Source organism: Anopheles gambiae, chromosome X (assembly GCF_943734735.2).
Source record: "Anopheles gambiae chromosome X, idAnoGambNW_F1_1, whole genome shotgun sequence".
NCBI lineage: Eukaryota > Metazoa > Arthropoda > Insecta > Diptera > Culicidae > Anopheles > Anopheles gambiae.
The window spans coordinates 24,077,191-24,094,943 of record NC_064600.1 but is presented as its reverse complement, the minus strand read 5'-3'; the positions used below and the strand labels follow the sequence as shown (position 1 = coordinate 24,094,943).

The window sequence follows — 17,753 nt, the reverse complement described above, 5'->3', positions numbered from 1 at the left end:
CGCGTTCGATGAATTCAGTTGTGTAGGTACAATTTACACACCAACAGAACTGTTGTGCGAGTTGTGCATAGCGTTTGCTGCTTGGGCAAACTGACATTTTGCTGCTTGGGTTTGGATTTTTGTGACAGTAGAATTGAAGTGACAATAAATGATTTTTTTAGTCTTGCATGCGACATCAACGAAGAGAGATCGTCTTGACCGTGAGGGCTCCCAATTTTACGGTGAAAGAAAACTACTACCCCACCCCCTCAAGTTACAGTCCACCGCTAGAGACACGACAAGAACACAGATCGAACACAAATGAGCCAGTTCGAACGCGTTCGATGAATTCCACACCAACAGCACACGTATGAACACTGCTGGACAAATTCGACGGCGTTCGAGGAATTGAATTGTATAGGCCTCGCTACACGAACCGAAAACTCGAGGCGAAAACTCAAAAATCAGACATCTTTACGTCAAAAAGATTTCGGGTCGTGTAGACGCGTTTTGTGCACCACCGAAAACACAAAGCCGCTGTCAATTGAAGCAAGCGTTTGTTTACAAGCAGAATCGTTTACGCGTTGTTATCGATCGTGTGTAAATTTAGCCGGATAAAAATGGATAATCTTTTAATGAGTGAAGAATGGTTGGCTTCGCTATCGTGGGCGGTAGAACTAAACGTGGAACAGCTAAGGGGTCGCAACTAGCGAATTGTGCGCAGCTGGTGGATGCGACCAATGTTTTTCCAGCGACGTCAAGACGGCAACCGTTTGTTGGATGATATTGTCGCAGAACGGACCAACGAAACAATTAATACCTTCATTCGCGTAATACCAGAAGATTTGGAATTTTTATTTTTATGGGCGATGTCATCACCACTCAAGAAAGATTGATAATATTGCTTCACTACATAACTACAGGCCATACCTTCAGTAGCTTGCAATTTTTATTTCAGGTTGGTATGATTAGCACGGCTTAAAAACGGAAAATAATATTTTTTTTATTTTATTTCAGGTGTCTCGTTCTTCGATTAGCAGAATTGTGAAAGAGACGAGTCTTTGTTTATAAAGTGTTACGTCCCTATTTGAAGATATGCGTTTGAATAGTGTTTGATGTACTAAAAAGTTCATGTTTTATTATATTTTGATTCATGTGTGATTCATGTCATCTTACAACTCAAGTTAAACTAATTATTCAATTATTTTTTAATTCATTTTTCATTTTCATTCAAAACAATTCAAAACATAAACACTACCTTAAAGCTACAATAAAAAATCAAAGTAGTAACTAAAACAAAATTCTAAATAAACCCTATCCTATCCTAATTCTATACTATATGGTAACTATTTACAAGACTATCTACTATCTAACTAACTATTAACTTATTATATACAACTATTTACATAACTCATGGCTGATCCCCATCGCGACGGTTGGCCCGGTTGGCCAACACAAACTCCTCGGCATCTAGCATGGTTCGCTGAATCCTTGAGTTCACAACACGCTATTCCTCTGGCGTGAACCTCGTCAGGAATTCAGCGACCCAGCGGCCAAACACATTCTCCGATGAGTTTGCATTGGCCATCGTGGCTTCCGCCACGCGTGTGAGGGCCTCGCTCATACGAAGCCCCTCGTCACTAGTCACTAGTTCGTCGACGACGCCGTCCTTGCCGAGGATGGGACAGGTTTTGGATGGGAGAGGCTTGGGAAGGACGGGAGACTTGATGAGGAAAGGATACCTGAGAAGGGCAGGGAAGGGGAGAATTTCGGGATGGTGTAGGATGACGGATTGGTTGATGGAGGTTGGAGGTTGATTGGGACTAAAGAGGTTCGCTAGGATTGAAGGATTGGGTGGAAAAAGTGTTTGTAGGGTCGGGACTAAGGGAACAAGGTGGATCATACTCAATGTATGAGTGATCGGCAAGGATCCGGGATCGTGCAACTGCCGAACCCGTTGTGACGAGGGAGTTCAGAGCAAGGCCCTCATCTTCCTCGTCAAGCTGAAATGAAAAATGGGTACAAAATTATTAGAAATAATAATGGAAAAAAATCTTGTTTGCAATATAGAAAATGTATGTTTATATTAATAATCCTTTCATCTACATAAAAATACTTTATACACAGTAAAATTATGGGATAATCTCGCGTCTTTTTTTTAAATTTAACATTTATTATTACTAATAAATAGTCTAAGGTTCATTATGTTTACTTTACAAAGGCTTTCGTTTTAATTGAAATGCACGCCAATTCAATGTTCTTTTTTTATTTTCAGCTACCGTCCACTAAACAACAATGGCTGGAGGTATCACAAAGGTTTGAGCAGCGTTGGAACTTCCCCCATGCCATTGGTGCGATGGACGGAAAGCATGTCAAAATCCGCGCTCCTGTACACAGTGGATCCGATTACTACAATTACAAAAACTTTTTTAGTAATGTGCTTCTAGTAATAGTGGACGCTGACTACAATTTTCTGTTCGCGGATGCGGGAGGAAAAGGAGGCATTTCGGATGGAGGAATACTTCGAAACAGTCGATTGTTTCAAAAACTGGAAAACAAGTTGTTGAATATACCTGATCCAGAGCCTTTGCGAGTACCATATAGAGTTCCAGTACCGTACTTCTTGCTAGGAGACTAGGCTTTCGCCTATACCGATTACTGCATCCGTCCATTTGGTGGAATCCATTCACCTGGAAGTTATCAGCGCATTTTCAACTATAGACATTCCCGAGCTCGAATCCCCGTTGAAAATGCGCTGGGAATTGTGACAAACAAATTCGAAGTATTAAGTGGGCCAATACGTCTTCCACCGGATGTAGCAAAACACGTTGTTTTAACGCCATTATATTTACACAATTTCTTGCGTAAAAGTGCTTCAAGGCATATCTACTCGCCACCATCTTCATTCGACAGAGTCGTTAACGGAAACTTGGTACCTGGCGATTGGAGAGCCAATGAAGGGTTAGCAGGTCTGCAAGGTGTTTCGTCAAGGGCACCTGATCGATTGTTGAATATTCGAACGCATATGGCACTAGACTTTAAACATAATTATAATCATTATGGTTGAACTATTAACCATAATGGTCAGGTCGTTGCACAACATGTCAAATAAGAATAAGCCATTGAAATACAACGAATTTGTTTGAATTGATTTATCAACGACATCGTCCTTAACCTTCACTAATAACATGTTATGATATTGATGTGATATTATCTATATATTTGACATTAACCATACAAATTGACCAACACGCTGAAACAGCTACTTTAACGATGAAATGAGTTTCATTGTGATTGTTGGACTCTCAAAACATGAAGACTAACATAAAAAAAATCAACAGAAATATGAAATAAAATGAAATATAACTACATTAATCGATTATAAACGGTTTATTGGCAACAGTTGATTTACTGATCAATGAAGACAAATAATTATATTCCTTAACTAGTAAAAACATATATAATATTTTAATATTGATGTAATATATTGATAATATAATATTGAGAGGCTTTACTCTGGTAAACTTAGGGTTCGGAGGTGAAAATAAAGTATTTAATAAAAACAAAATTTGTAGAGTTGGAATGCTGGTACAAATCTCGATATGATGCCGGGCTTTTCTGCAGCAAACCATGGTCTTGGCCAAAGTGGGCAAGTTGCACGTAAAACGATATTAGTATGTTATAAATATACCATTTGTGACAACGCTGCTTCCGAAAACTTTTTGAAGTGATATCTGTAACAAGATAACACGAAACAACATAGAGCTTTCAAAGATATATCATATAAGAACAACAACAATGCATATAACCACGCATGAATTGTAACAAACTTAGTTGATTTTGCAACGCATGCAAAATGCTAACTTTTTTAATATAACACATAGGGCAAAAGTTATTGAAGTAACAGAAATGGTACGCGTTGGTACAGTAGCACGTTAAAAGTATGTAATTCTAGGGATAATTTCAACGGTAAATAATTTTGTGAACATTTTATCCTGTATCACATAGTTATTAAATCAATGGATGAACTTATTGAATCCCTGTTTGCATTATAGTTATTATTTTGTATGGTCACCTTGAAACCATAAGCAGGGTCATTCGCCAATTGTTTCACACGACCAAATTATAGCTCATCATTGCACCACAGCAAAAACTATGCCGGTTTGGTACTGTTTAATGAAAATGGTATCAAGCTACCGACTAATTTCCTTCGATTTCGAAATATGAAACTATAGAATTTCAAGGCTGTGACGGTTTTGCGCATTATTTGCGCAAAACGTGGTAGTTAGGAAAATAATTTATTATTTACAATATTTAGCCAATGGCTAAATGTTTTTTTACATTATTATCGATAAAGTAACATAATAAAACCACTTTTCAAAAAAAGAAAGAGCTAATACATTTCATATCTTAAAGTGTGCAACTAATACATTTAATAACAAAGTGTGCGGTAGATCGATTAACAGAAACAAAAAAACAGATTATTCTTACCGTGTCTGCATGTTCAGCGTCCTCCGACGCATCGTTCATAAACGACAAAGCCTCCCAGGCATCGCGGGCGATAAACTTCGGCGTAGGCTAAAATAGTCAACAGGTTAGTTGTAGCCTTTTAGCTTGAATAAAAAAAACAATTTACCTGACCCGGTCTGCATGCTCTGGCGCACTTTGGATCGGTATGACCGATATTTGGCCAGCATGTTGTGCCACATTTTTTTGGCCTCTGCCATGGTCAACCCGACCTCTTCTGCGACACACATCCATGCATCATTTTGACGGTCTCGGTTTTTATAATGCGGAGATTTTTTATTGTAGATGATGTTCTGTTTTTTTACCGCATTAGCCATCCGCAAGCAGAGCTCCACGTCCTGGAATAGTAGTTAAAAAATTAATAAGACGTACGGTGTTTTAATTGTAAAACATAACAAGGAAAAGAACTAAAGAAAACAGGCATAGAAAATGACATGGTTGGATTTTTGGAGGAACACGATCCAACAGACACAGGTGCAGGAACAAAGGAGAAATTAAAAAAAAACCCGGTTTAGTAATGAGTTTACGAGAGGCAAGTTGGCAAGAGGCAAGAGGCAAGAGGCAAGATAAGTGTGGCGATACCCTGGGGTAAATTCTTAAACCATGTAAGTACCACTACTACGAGCAACGGCAGTTGCAGCGATCTAGTTTTAACCTCATCCAACATAGTCACTCAGCCGTTGTTAATTAAGTACACCCATACTCACCTCTCGCATATATTTACGCGGTTCCCGTCCTGATCCCGAAGCCAGTCCTGCTCCCGAAGCCAGTCCTGATCCCGATGCCAGGCCTGCTCCCGAAGCCAGTCCTGATCCCGATGCCAGGCCTGATCCCGAAGCGCGTCCTGATACCGGTGCCCGTCCTGATCCCGATGCCCGTCCTGAAATCGGTGCCAGTCTTGATACCGGTGCCAGTCCTGCTTCCGATGCCAGGCCTGATCCCGATGCCAGCCCTATTCCCGAAGCCCGTCCTGATACCGGTGCCTGTCCTGATGCCAGTGCCCGTACTGATACCGGTGCCAGTACTGATACCGGTACCCGTCCTGATATCGGTGCCATTACTGATATCGTTGCTGGTCCAGGTCCCGATTGCTGTACCGATTTCGATCGCTGTCATGACGCCGTTCCCGGTCCTGATCCGTTCATGAATGGTTATTTAATATTAACACGGAAAATAAGTGATAATTAATACCGTACTTTCACAATGCCGGCTTTATGCTTGTTTAATCTTGTTTTGTTGTGATAATGCTCTTCCTTTTCCTGTTGACACCTACAATGCTGTCATTTTGAGTTTTCGGGTTGCTGTCAAAAAGATTTCGAATGAGATTTCAGCTCTCGGAGCTCAAATTTTTTTGACGTAAAGTTTTCGCCTGGTCCCCCCTTTTGACCGAAAACTTTTTGAAATTTCGGTTCATGTAGCAAGGCCTTATGGGTACGATTTCAACATCATTTTTTCCGAAGTAACCGCACCACAGCAGCGCAGTCATATGGTACTCACACGGTCCGAGCAATCCCTTCGACAACACAAACACTCATCATATACTCACCATCTACGATAAGCTCCGTCATTTCCAACATACCAGCTACTAAAACTTCATTACATCAAGCACCCAGCGATCAAGCGACGCGTATAACCGTGTTTTATCAAAATGTGCGTGGTCTACGCTCTAAAGCCGATGAGTTCCGCTTATCGGTAATGGAGACTGAATACGATTATTGGTGCTTACCGAAACCTGGCTTGATCCCTCTATTCCCACCGCTCTCTTGTTTGGTGATGAGTATCGTATTTACCGTTGTGACCGAGATACCACCAATAGCTCTCACTCTCGCGAGGGTGGTGTTCTAATTGCATGCAGTGTTTCCCTCTCGTCGTACGCGAATCATTTGCTGTCCCAGACACTCGAGGTAACATGCATCTGCATTCAGCTAAGCAACCATCGTTTGTATATTGCTGTAGTCTATCTTCCACCAAATCACAGCACAGACGAGACGAAAATAAATGAATTGCTAAAATGGGTCAATGAAATTTGCGCCTCCTTATGTCCGGATGATAGATTTTTGCTCCTCGGTTACTTTAATCAGCCTACTCTCTCTTGGTCACCTGCACCTGTCGAACAAGATACGGCTTTTAGTTTTTTCGAGCCTCATACTCAATTAGCACGATGTGCCCAATTAATTGACGGATTGCACCTGAACGCTTTATATCAACTCAACAACAACAAAAACTATCTGAACAGAACTCTTGATCTGATTTATGCAAATTGGCCAGCTGCTTCAGCCTCATCGTCTATACGGACCTCTGATACCCCCCTACTACCGGTCGACCACCACCATCCACCATTGGAGCTCAATCTCAACATTGATACTCCTACCACCCAACTACCATCTAATGTTGCGGAAAGGCGGCTCGATTTTAGTCGTATTAATTTGCCTAAGCTCGAGAGATTGATCTCACAATATGACGAATCTTTTGACTGCTCGAACTGTTTAACTCTTGACCATGCTGTTGATGATTTCTCTCAGTTTATGCAAACGGCACTTAACGAATGCGTCCCCGTCAAAAAGCCGCATCGAGGTCCGGCCTGGGGTCACCGCACACTACGTACATTGAAAAGAGCGAAACGTGCTGCATATCGTAACTCGCGTGATCGAAGGTGTCCCGTTTTGCGGGTTTACCACAATAGCGTCCACGCACTTTATCGACGTTATAACAGAATCTGCCACCGCAGGTACCTACGAAATATAGAAAAAAAGCTGCGCGTGCATCCTCAACACTTCTGGACCTACGCAAACAATAAGCGCAAATCTTCCGGTTTCCCAGGTTTGATCCGCTACAAGGGGAACCGAGCTTGCACACTCCCAGATATGTGCGAATTGTTTGCTACACGTTTTGAGGACACTTTTTTTTCTGAAAACATGCACCCCGAGGCTCTTCATGCTGCACTTACTAACACACCAGCAGATGCACTTCGTCCCATGCTTCCGGTCATTAATATCTCGTCAGTCACCCGCGCCATAGACCGCCTAAAGATGTCCTACACCGCCGGCCCTGATGGCATCCCGGCAGTGATCCTGAAAAGTGCACTGCGTCGATTGCTCCGATACTAGTAAAAATCTTCGAGGAATCACTACGTTCATGCACCTTTCCTATCTCCTGGAAGGTCTCATGGTTAACACCAATCCATAAGAAAGGCTGCAAGAATGAGGCTTCTAACTATCGCGGCATTACATCGCTAGGGGCCATTGCAAAAGTGCTTGAGCTGCTTGTTTATGAACCGTTACTGGCCTCTGCCCGCAATTACATCAGCCCGAATCAGCACGGATTTGTTCCTAACAGATCAACAACCACAAACCTTATGCAATTCGTCAGTAGCTGCCATAAATCCATTGATGCTCGCTTTCAAGTAGATTTCATTTACACCAATTTAAAAGCCGCCTTCGATAGGATATCTCACGTCATATTACTAGCAAAACTCGACAGACTCGGCCTCCCAGATCCCCTAGTTGCTTGGCTGATATCATACCTAATGGGCCGCACTTATTCCGTTAGGATGGGGCCCCATTTATCTAGATCCCTCCGTGCTTCTTCTAGCGTCCCTCAAGGCAGCAATCTAGGACCTTTACTATTTGTCCTTTAAATAAATGATGTGTGGTAGGTTCGGCCGCGCTTCTCAAACCGTTTCGGTGAGTCAATGCGCGGAGCGCAGTGAAAGGGTGTGGGACGAAGAAGGGGATCGTACGGAACGCGACACCAAAATGTATACACATTCGTCGCGTATCGGTTACGTCAACCCGTTCACACTTACGCTAGTTCGAAAAGAAGCACTTGCTTACGTCGGCGGAATCACGGACTGGATCGACCTTGCGCGTCGAGTTGATGACCGAGGCGGAATCGGACACCGTGGGAGAAGTTGGGTGGAACTAGTGCAAACGTGCACTTTATTTCGATGAGGGTAATGCTGATCGGTCAACCGACTGAACAGCTGATAACCAAAAATGATTATCAAATTGGGCAGAGTCTTCGGCGGAATCTGCAAATTGGTGAGATGCACCAGAACACGAGTGATCTACGTGTCTCTGGAAGGTGAACTGACTTCTCCATCAGTTGGAGCTTTATTTATAACAAATATGGTGTGAAAGTTGTGACACATTTGGCAACCAGATGTTTGTCAAATGTGAGCTTTCGTTTGGTTTTCCGGGATTGGGTTTTTTTAAAGGTGTTTCTTAAATTATACCTAGCATGCCTGTGTTTAATCAACTATCCGTGCATTGCAGCGAACGTTTTCCTGTTTATGCCCGGGTTTTACGGAAGTTTAATTGTATATCTGTGGCGCGTTTTCCTTATTTATGTTCTGGGGTAAAACACGAGAACGTTTACGCTTCTGGTGTTTAATGTTTCTTTACCTGGCTGCTGGCTATGCGCTTGCGCTTCTGGTGGTTAACCTCTTTTTACCTGGCTTTTGGCAATGCTAAGTTAGATGTGACCTACTGTTAGCAGTAAATCTGCTACAGATGTCTCCACGATCCTTCCTGCGAATAATCACCTGCTCTATGCGGACGACACCAAAATCTTTCGGCAAATCCAGGGACCAGACGACCATCGCATACTCCAGGCTTCACTAGAAGAATTCGATAACTGGTGCACGCGAAACTCCTTAACCATTTGTGTTGATGCAGTCAATTATTTTTCTACCCACGGCCTGGAAATCCTCTGTGATGTTTCCGGTGTACAAAAAAGGGGATAAAAACTCTGCTGAGAACTACCGCGGTATAACCATCGTGCCTTCTTGTGCCAAGGTGTTTGAGATCGTCATACAAAACTCGCTAATGTATCACTGTCGTTCTTATATTTCTACACGCCAGCATGATTTCTTTCCTCGACGCAGTGTTACCACAAACCTGGTGGAATTCGTCTCCAACTGCCACGCAGCCTTTATTTCCGGAGCTCAGATGGATGCAGTATACACTGATCTTAAGGCTGCGTTTGATCGTGTGAACCATCGCTTGCTGTTGGCTAAGCTCGCCCGGATCGGTCTCTCTACTCCGCTGGTGAATTGGTTCAGGTTCTATATCTCTAAACGTAGCTACTACGTACAAATCGATGGTGTCTCCTCTAACGTTTTCGAGAGTTCATCTGGCGTCCCTCAGGGCAGCAACTTGGGACCACTGCTGTTCTCGCTTTTTATTAACGACGTCACACTGGCCACACTGGAAGCAGATTGTCTGCTTTATGCGGATGATGTTAGGCTGTTTCGTATCGTACGGAACACTTCCGACTCTCTTTCTCTGCAAAGATCGATTGATGTTTTCTCTGACTGGTGTATCAACAACGACCTGCTAATTTCTGTTGATAAGTGTACGTCAATGTCATTCTTTAGAATAGCTAGTCCGATAAGGTATATCTATAGCATATCAGGGACACAACTACCGCGGTGCAATACGGTCAGGGATCTAAGAGTCACCCTGGATCGCAAACTAGATTTCCGACATCATTACTGTGATATTTTAGACAAAGCTAACAAAATGCTAGGATTTATTCGTCGACATTCAAAAGAACTCAATGACCCACACTGCCTGTTAACTCTGTATAAGTCCTATGTTCGTTCCATCTTCGAGTTTAGTTCTACAGTTTGGTGTCCGTTCTCTAGTGTTTGGTCCAATAGAATAGAAGCTGTCCAAAAGAGAGTTACTCGTATTGTCCTACACTTCACTCCGTGGCGTAATGTAACCCCTCGTCCATCGTATCATACTCGTTGTTTATTGTTTGGTCTGGACACACTTGCTAGGAGACGTGATAATGCCCAATGTACGTTTTGTCCAAACTTATTGTCGGTGAGATAGATTCGCCAGAACTACTGGCTAGAGTCAACATAAATGTCCCTCCTAGAGTGTTCCGTAACTACAGACTAATAAGAACTGACCTTACAAAACGTGCATACAGCGAGAACGACCCAATGACTGCGATGGCCCGTAAGTTTAATTAGCGTTACATTTTATTTGACTGGCACCTACCTACTAGATTCTGTTGATCCGTCTTATCATTGTACACTGCGTTAGTTATTTAAGTTTTAGTTTTAATTCAGTGATAAGGCCGCTTGTTTGGCCAATCACTTAATACAATAAACAATACAACAATACAATTGTTAGGTTTAGTCGTTAACATGACTCGCGAGCTCTCTGACCCAATCTGCACCAAAACTCTTTATTGTGCTCTTATTCGATCAGTGCTGGAGTATGGCAGCGTTGTGTGGTGGCCCTCCTCTGCTCGGGGGGTTGCGCGCTTGGAGTCCATCCAGCGTAGGGCTACCCGTTTCGCGCTCCGTTCGTGGGGCAGCAACAACGACTACACAACAAGGTGTTTGTTGCTCGGGTTACCCCAACTCGACGACCGAATACGAAATGCTAGGCTGGCTTTTATCGTTGGGCTTCTCAATGGTAGCATCGATTGTCCGGTTTTGCTCTCGTCGATACAGCTGTACGTGCCTGCAAGAACTCTCCGCCCTCGGGCGATGCTGGCCATCCCAGAGACAAGGACCGCCTTCGCCTCCCGAGACCCGTTTTTGCGTATATGTCTTGCTCTGAATGCGGAATCTGATGCGTATGAGCCCGGCATGACGATGGCAAATGTGTTGAGTCGCATTAATTTACTTCGCGCCTCTCGCCAGAATCTTTAGCGTCCTTGTAATTGTTATTGTTGTTATTATTGTGTTATTGTAAAGCGTGTGACTATTTATGTTATATTCCTATTGTACCCTTACATATATCGAGAGGGCTTATGAGGTCCGTCGATCATTTAATAAATATACAAATATACCAACAGGGTACATTTTGATCTCTAACGACCCGTTCGCACGGTGCGAGAAAGAGCGAGAAAGCAATATGAATTTGCACGTTTCATTACCACATTTATGTGTGCCATCGAACACTGAACGGAACGTTCGAAAGCGTTCGGTGTAGTCTGTTTCTTCAAAAAGTCCTGGTCGTTCTTTTTGTTAAGAATCTCGTTCGTTCGTGCACTTTACCGAACTGTTCGAACGGTGCGGTTCTCGTTCATTTTACCCATGCCTAGTTCTGAGTATTTGAGCCGGTCTCGTAGTACAGTCGTCAACTCGTACGACTTAACAACATGCCCGTCATGGGTTCAATCCCCAAATAGACCGCGCCGCCATACGTAGGACTGATTATCCTGCTATGGGGGGGAATCAATTAGTCACTGAAAGCCAAGCCCACAAGTAGGTACAGGCAGGCCTTGACCGACATCGCTTGTTGAGCCAAAGAAGAAGAAGAAGAAGTTCTGAGTATCACCTCTGATTATCACAATTGAGACGCTGACGCTACGTGACGCTAATATGGATTTTTTTTCAGTCAGATTTATTTATGACATTTATAATGACATTTTGCAGCACTGACAACAGATAGAACAACGATTGGAGCAAGGAGTGATCCAGAAATTGCGTCCGACTTTGCGCGCAGAGTTGATTATGCGTTGATTATAGGAAACTCAATTTGATCGTATTAAGAGATGGTTTTCCTATCCCGGTAATTGAAGAGGTGTTAGAAAAACAACAGAAAGCTAGGTATTTTACAGTTATGGATTTGACAAACGGATTTTTCCATGTTACAATAGAAGATAGTAGTAGAAAATACACACAAAACGGATTTGCCACAAAAACGGAATTGTACGAATTTAAAAGAGCACAATTTGGAGCTCTTCTGCTGTTTTCATTAGATTTGTAAACACTATTTTTCAATCATTAATGAATCAAAATGTATTAGATCTGTATTTGGACGATATACTCATTCACGGTGTAACTCCAGAAGAATGTTTAAATAAAATGGAATTGGTTTTTAGATAAAATAAGGGAATACGGACTTACAGTAAACTGGGCTCTCCAGTGAATTTTTGCAACAGTCATTTGTCTTCTTAGGGCATCATGTAGAAAAGGGAACAATTTCACCAGGTGAAGACACAATAAGAGCCGTTAAGAATTTTAGCCTACCGAATAATGATAAAGCTATTCAAGCTTTTTTAGGGGTAACGGAGTTCTTTCGAAAATTCATTAAAAAAATTAGAGTAAAAAAACAACACCAGGAGAATCGAATCAACAAAGTGTAAAATTACGGAATTTTCGGAACGGAAAAGATGAAGAATCGGAAGGTGTGCGCTGTTCTGATTCTCGAGCACGAATGCCGTTTTATTCTGACGTGTACGCCTACGATACTAAAATGTTAACGTATGACCGCGACCAAGGTGTTTATGTTTTTTGAGGTGTATTCACATACAATTTTCGGTTTCTACAATGTTAAAATAACTTTCGTCATTTTATATTCGCGGCCCTATTAGTTGAGAAAAGGCTCTATTGCAGTGTTGCAACAATAACCCAATTGTAAATAAAAATACTTACCATCTTCGGCATACATACAATGTCATCTAATAATTAACGTCAAAGTAACATAAAAAATAAATATTTGACTCAAAATTCATTTATTCATTCAAAATTCCTTTATATCTTATTTAAATTTCAGATAATTATATAAATGAAAGTCAAATAATGGTTGGTTAAATTGCCGATATTCGTTACCAAAGGTTAAACCAAGCATGTTAGGCACTTCTGCTTTAGATGGATAATGGAATTTCCTCCTCCTTATTCACATAGTTTCCATTCACAAACCAAGCTTGTGATCTTTACAGTTGCTTATCGACTGCAATTGAAAAAGTAGAAAAAAGAAGAGCATAATAAATTAAAATATAATGCACAATAATATAAAATCAAAAATAAAATTAAATATATATATATATATATATATATATATATATATATATATATATATATATATATATATATATATATATATATTTATATATATATATATATATATATATATATATATATAGTTTTTTAGTTGTTTTGGTTAGGTTAGAAAAATTAAGTTTTAGTAGTGTGCTAAATTCTGAACCGGTATTCAATCTAAAATTGAAAGAACTACATATGGTCACTACGAACCACTTGCTCAATCTAACTTATGGTTAGATTATGCATATGGGTCCACTACCCGCTGAGCAGAGCGATCGAAAACTTCTCAAACTCAAACTGCAAACATATTTCACAGCCCGTAGCTGGTATCGCGAAAGAATTGGTTTAAAATTAACAGTCGTTAAAAATTAACAGTCGTTAAAAATTAACAGTCGTTAAAAATTAACCAGAGTCGTTAAAAATTGCTAGAATTTGGCATCGCGTACGCATTGAGTTCATTTGTTAATTTTAACGACTGGTCCTATGCCGCCGTTAAACAAACGACTGTCAAGAGCGTATGCGATACAAATTAACAGTCGTTTAATTATACTGCTCGAATTTTTTCCCCGTGTTTGCCTATATGCGATATCGAGCAGTCGTTAACTGTTTTGACGGTCGTTTATTTTAACAGGAATGAACAACAAATGAACTCGGTTAAACCAAAATGAACTTTAAACGACTGTTAAAAAGAGTTCTTTTATTCGCGATGCCGGCTCGTGGCTGTGAAATATTTCGCATCCAAAATTGTTGCAAATTCATTAATGAAATATTTTAAAATTTTTAACGCTGAAATTTTAGGATTGAAATATTTCTTCGATCGGAATCCAAGCGTTTTCCTTGACATTTCTGCTCGCTTTTTCGATCGCTTTTGGCGGAAAGCGATCGAAAATCCGAGCTACAAAACTGCTCGATTTTGTCGTGCGGGTACTGTATATTTCAATTCGCCGCTAAGCGTTTTTGATTATCTCTGCCGCTTGCTTGATCGCTTGGTAGGCTTCTTCTACATAGGAGAACCGCAGACCAATGATGACTGTTCGTGATCGGCCCTACGTTGTGATATTTTTGTTTAAAGTGCAGTGAAAATTGTTCAGGTTTTAAGGTGACCGTTTGGCGTACGCGTCAGTATATTCCGAATCCTTTAACGACAATGGTTGACAATTTTGTTCTTAGCCTAACGGACTAAACACTAATACATCGACAATTCAAACGCAACGTTAACGCTTCACCCAGTGAAAATACGCACACAATATGCTGGATGAACGTAGCCCTCCCAAGTGACGTTTGCTCGAAATTGTTTTCCCATATCTGCTCGATACGCTTGAAATTGTCAATATGTGTGTGATAAAGTGTGTTGCAAGCGCCAAGACTTGGAGTGTTCGTAAATTAAACGTTTCTTCATCGATGGGCGATGCCGTCGAGCTCATTTTACATTCGTAGCTATGGTTTTTGATGAAAAACAAAAGCTAATTTTGTGTGATGTTATTCTATAAAAAATGGTATTATTTAAATATAAAATCAGTACATGACCAACTATAACGATAGGAAACATCATTTCCGGGCGAATCTAGAAGAAAGCAACGAAAAAACGGCATCACTGTTGATTTTAAAGGACTTTTTCTAAATTCCCTTAAACTGGTGCAGTTTAAGGGAAGTTTAAGGCTTCAGTTTAAGGGAATTTGCTCGAATTCCCGATTATTCGAGCTCGAAAATGTCAATTGGGCTAGCTGTCAAGACGCAACAAAAACAAAAAACGTAAACAATGTCTATATCATCAGCGTATGCCAGAATCTGGGTTGACTTATAGAAGATGGTTCCCGAAGTCTCCACCCTCGAGTCCCGGATTTCCCTCTCTAGCGCCAAATTGCGTAAAAGACAGGCAAGCCGCCGCCCTGGCGCAGACCCTTGGTGGTAGCAAAAGGTCCTGAGAGTTTTCCATCCACCCTCACCTGGCATGTGACGTTGGTCATAGTCATTCTTACTAGCCTTATCAGTTTGGCCGGGATTCCAAAAGAGCTCATAGCATAGTCAGGGTAAAACTATACGACGCTATCAAATGCAACTTTGAAGTCAATGAAGAGATGGTATGTTATGTGTCTCTAGTTTTTCCAAGATCTGCCCACATGGTAAATCTTACCTTGTTGATATGACCGGTATGATTTATCAACAAAATATAGTGCGAAACCATAATAAACGCAGAGAACTCTCAACCGCAAAGAGATCGAAATGAAAATTGGTTTGTGATCTGAGGGAGGGCCAGTTTAAAGTTCCTAAAAACCTTAATTTTTTAAAGATTTCCAACTTTAACTAACCCAAAAGACCAAAACGCGATGAATGGGTAAAACTATGGGTCAGAGATGGGATAAATCTATGGACGATATCTCAGTACCCATACTGGTACCCTGAGGCAGAAATTGTCATGTATATTTTCGAACAGTATCTCGTTGCGACGGAACCTTACAAATGTTACTGCGCGGTCGGAATCAGAAATCGCGCATCGAATCGATGGAAGAAGGGAGTACGAACGAGGAGGGAAAAGAGGAAGCACAGAGAAAAACGCTGCACATTCGCTCATACATCCTTACAGCAGCAGGCAATTTGCGAGAACATAACATCGGGAGAGTATATTTTAAAGCTCGCAAATGAGTGCAAGCAGGTGAGGTATAAAAAATAAAGAAAGACGGCCGAGGTTTTGTTCAAGCTTAGTCCAAAATGTCTCATTTTTATTTATTTTAGTTTATGTTAAAAAAATTATTTCACGCGATAAGATACTCAATTGTTATCGATAAGGTTTAACGACTGTCGCTAGGCTATACCGGGTTTTCCAAGCCACTGCAATGTTAGAACTGAAGATTTCAACCACGGTAAACAAATGCTGAAGGCTGCACGGGCTATTTTAAGTTTGGAAAGACAGTTCAAAACACAAGGTTTTGTATTCAATATCGTTGTGTAGGATTGCGCCCTACACTAGATAGTTAAAACTCGCGACTCGAGTTTTCTATGGGCGTAAAAATCAGCACAGATACCATATTCACCGGAGAGCGCTAACAAGTGTCAAGCAAGAGCTACCCGCCAAGGACTCTATGCAAGCTTTGCTAGCAAGGTGATATGAAGATGTAGAAATAAATTCTAGCTCCAAAATCTGTGCTGTTAACTGAATTCTGAATGTATTTCTTGGGGTACTTATTACAAAGTGCTGTGTTCCGTTAGCGATGTTTACATGTTTTGGTTTGTACGCTGGCTTAATTTCCCCTCTTTCCGTGGACATACAAATGTTTCCTAATTATTAGGAAATATCATCACCCTTTGACCCTATGACATGCATAACTAATCACGCAGATGGCGCTACTGTGAAGTTGGGAGTAATTGTGTCATTGCCTCGAGATGGCGCTGCTATTGGTTTTATGGCTTAATTCACGTGCACAACAAATTGCCTACATTTTGGCGCATTTCAATCCCAAACATCCTGCCACCTTAAATTGGAACAATTTAATTTCATGAAAAGCAATCTCGCTCTGTGATAGATCTACCCTTATTCATGTTCCTTTAGTTCAATATGAAAGATTACTAACTCTGTGAAATAATGACAAAAATTCATGTAAAATGGCACACGTGTGCACGACGAAATTGATCTACGTATCAATTATAGCGATGTTCCCAATCGTGCCCAAAGTTCCCAATCGTGCCCAAAGTTTCCAATCGTGGTTTCTTGGTATACCCGTTGCCGATATGATGCCACCAAAGTCACTGCCACCAAGACAGATTGCGGTAGAATCACTGGTAGATGTCTCAGCTACTCTCCCCGATGATTTAGAACAGATGACGTCAGCTACGGATGCTCCTACTCGTTTGGCCCGTCCGACCCTTAACTCGTCATTCTGAATTTCGATTACTCCGTGGCGCAGGCGTTGCTGACAACTGGATGATGGGACAAGGACATTTCAACGTTGTCCTCTGCTGCCACCATGCTCAAGTTGTCCGTGATTAAAGCTGTAGCACACACTACTGGATCAGACGCTGGTTCGATGAGTGCATTGCCACTGACTATCCAACCAAATTTGGATTCTTGCAATACTGGACGATGCAGACCAAATGACACGCGGCGCTCCTTCAGGAATGCGTAAAACAGTTCTGCTCCAAGGATGATGTCAACACGTCCCGGCTGGTTAAAGGTGGGATCAGCTAAGATGTAGTCTTCCGGGATGTTCCAGCTACTGATGTCTACCGGTTGGGTTGGTAAAGATGCCGACGGGGTAGCCAAGACCAACATATCCAAAGTGAAGGCGTCTTCGGAACAACGTGATCGTATTGTAGCTCTTACTGAATGTCTCACATTTATGGTTGAACTGTCACCTATGCCCGACAACGGAATGTTCACTATCTTCCGTGGCAATCGTAGCAGCTGCACCAGTCGTCCAGAAATGAAGTTCGATTGTGCGCCACTGTCTAGCAGTGC

At 41.5% G+C, this 17,753-nt stretch overlaps 2 protein-coding genes and 1 long non-coding RNA gene across 8 annotated transcripts in view; 1 reads left to right on the top strand and 2 right to left on the bottom strand.

Annotated features, from left to right (window-relative positions):
* The first annotated feature begins 158 nt into the window (after positions 1–158).
* On the top strand, positions 159–3,547 carry LOC133391675 (uncharacterized). Its single transcript, XR_009765148.1, has 2 exons — positions 159–937; positions 997–3,547. It is a non-coding gene; the product is annotated as an uncharacterized LOC133391675 (long non-coding RNA).
* LOC133391672 (uncharacterized) lies at positions 3,355–6,198 on the bottom strand. Of its 3 annotated transcripts, XR_009765144.1 has the most exons (5): positions 5,703–6,198; positions 5,214–5,638; positions 4,616–4,844; positions 4,471–4,557; positions 3,355–3,713 (listed from the first exon to the last, which is right to left on the bottom strand). XR_009765144.1 is itself a non-coding variant. In XM_061647318.1 (4 exons), exons 1-3 carry the CDS (start codon positions 5,562–5,564, stop codon positions 4,484–4,486), a joined length of 654 nt encoding a protein of 217 aa, XP_061503302.1. In that variant the 5' UTR covers positions 5,565–6,186; the 3' UTR covers positions 3,355–3,713; positions 4,471–4,483. The 3 variants fall into 3 exon arrangements, 2 of the variants coding, with proteins under 2 accessions (XP_061503302.1, XP_061503307.1); XM_061647318.1 differs by having other exon boundaries at positions 5,214–6,186; XM_061647323.1 differs by having other exon boundaries at positions 3,355–4,557; positions 5,703–6,185.
* A 6,775-nt stretch (positions 6,199–12,973) lies between these two features.
* Positions 12,974–17,753, bottom strand: part of LOC1278393 (prosaposin) — a 51,833-nt gene continuing 47,053 nt past the window's right edge. For all 4 annotated transcript variants that reach the window (XM_061647224.1, XM_061647226.1, XM_061647227.1 and 1 more), the window contains one exon: positions 12,974–13,208. In XM_061647224.1, coding sequence (XP_061503208.1) covers positions 13,192–13,208 — 17 coding nt within the window. In that variant the 3' untranslated portion in view covers positions 12,974–13,191. The remainder of the gene's footprint in view (positions 13,209–17,753) is intronic.

Bases quoted from the DNA above. Each gene is read 5' to 3' on its own strand.
- LOC133391672 (XM_061647318.1), bottom strand. From the start codon at position 5,564: ATGGCACCGATATCAGGACGGGTACCGGTATCAGTACTGGCACCGGTA. The intron at 4,845-5,213 runs GTGAGTATGGGT...CTACTATTCCAG, and splicing joins CGCGTAAATATATGCGAGAG to GACGTGGAGCTCTGCTTGCG. The intron at 4,558-4,615 runs GTAAATTGTTTT...TGACTATTTTAG, and splicing joins GAGCATGCAGACCGGGTCAG to CCTACGCCGAAGTTTATCGC.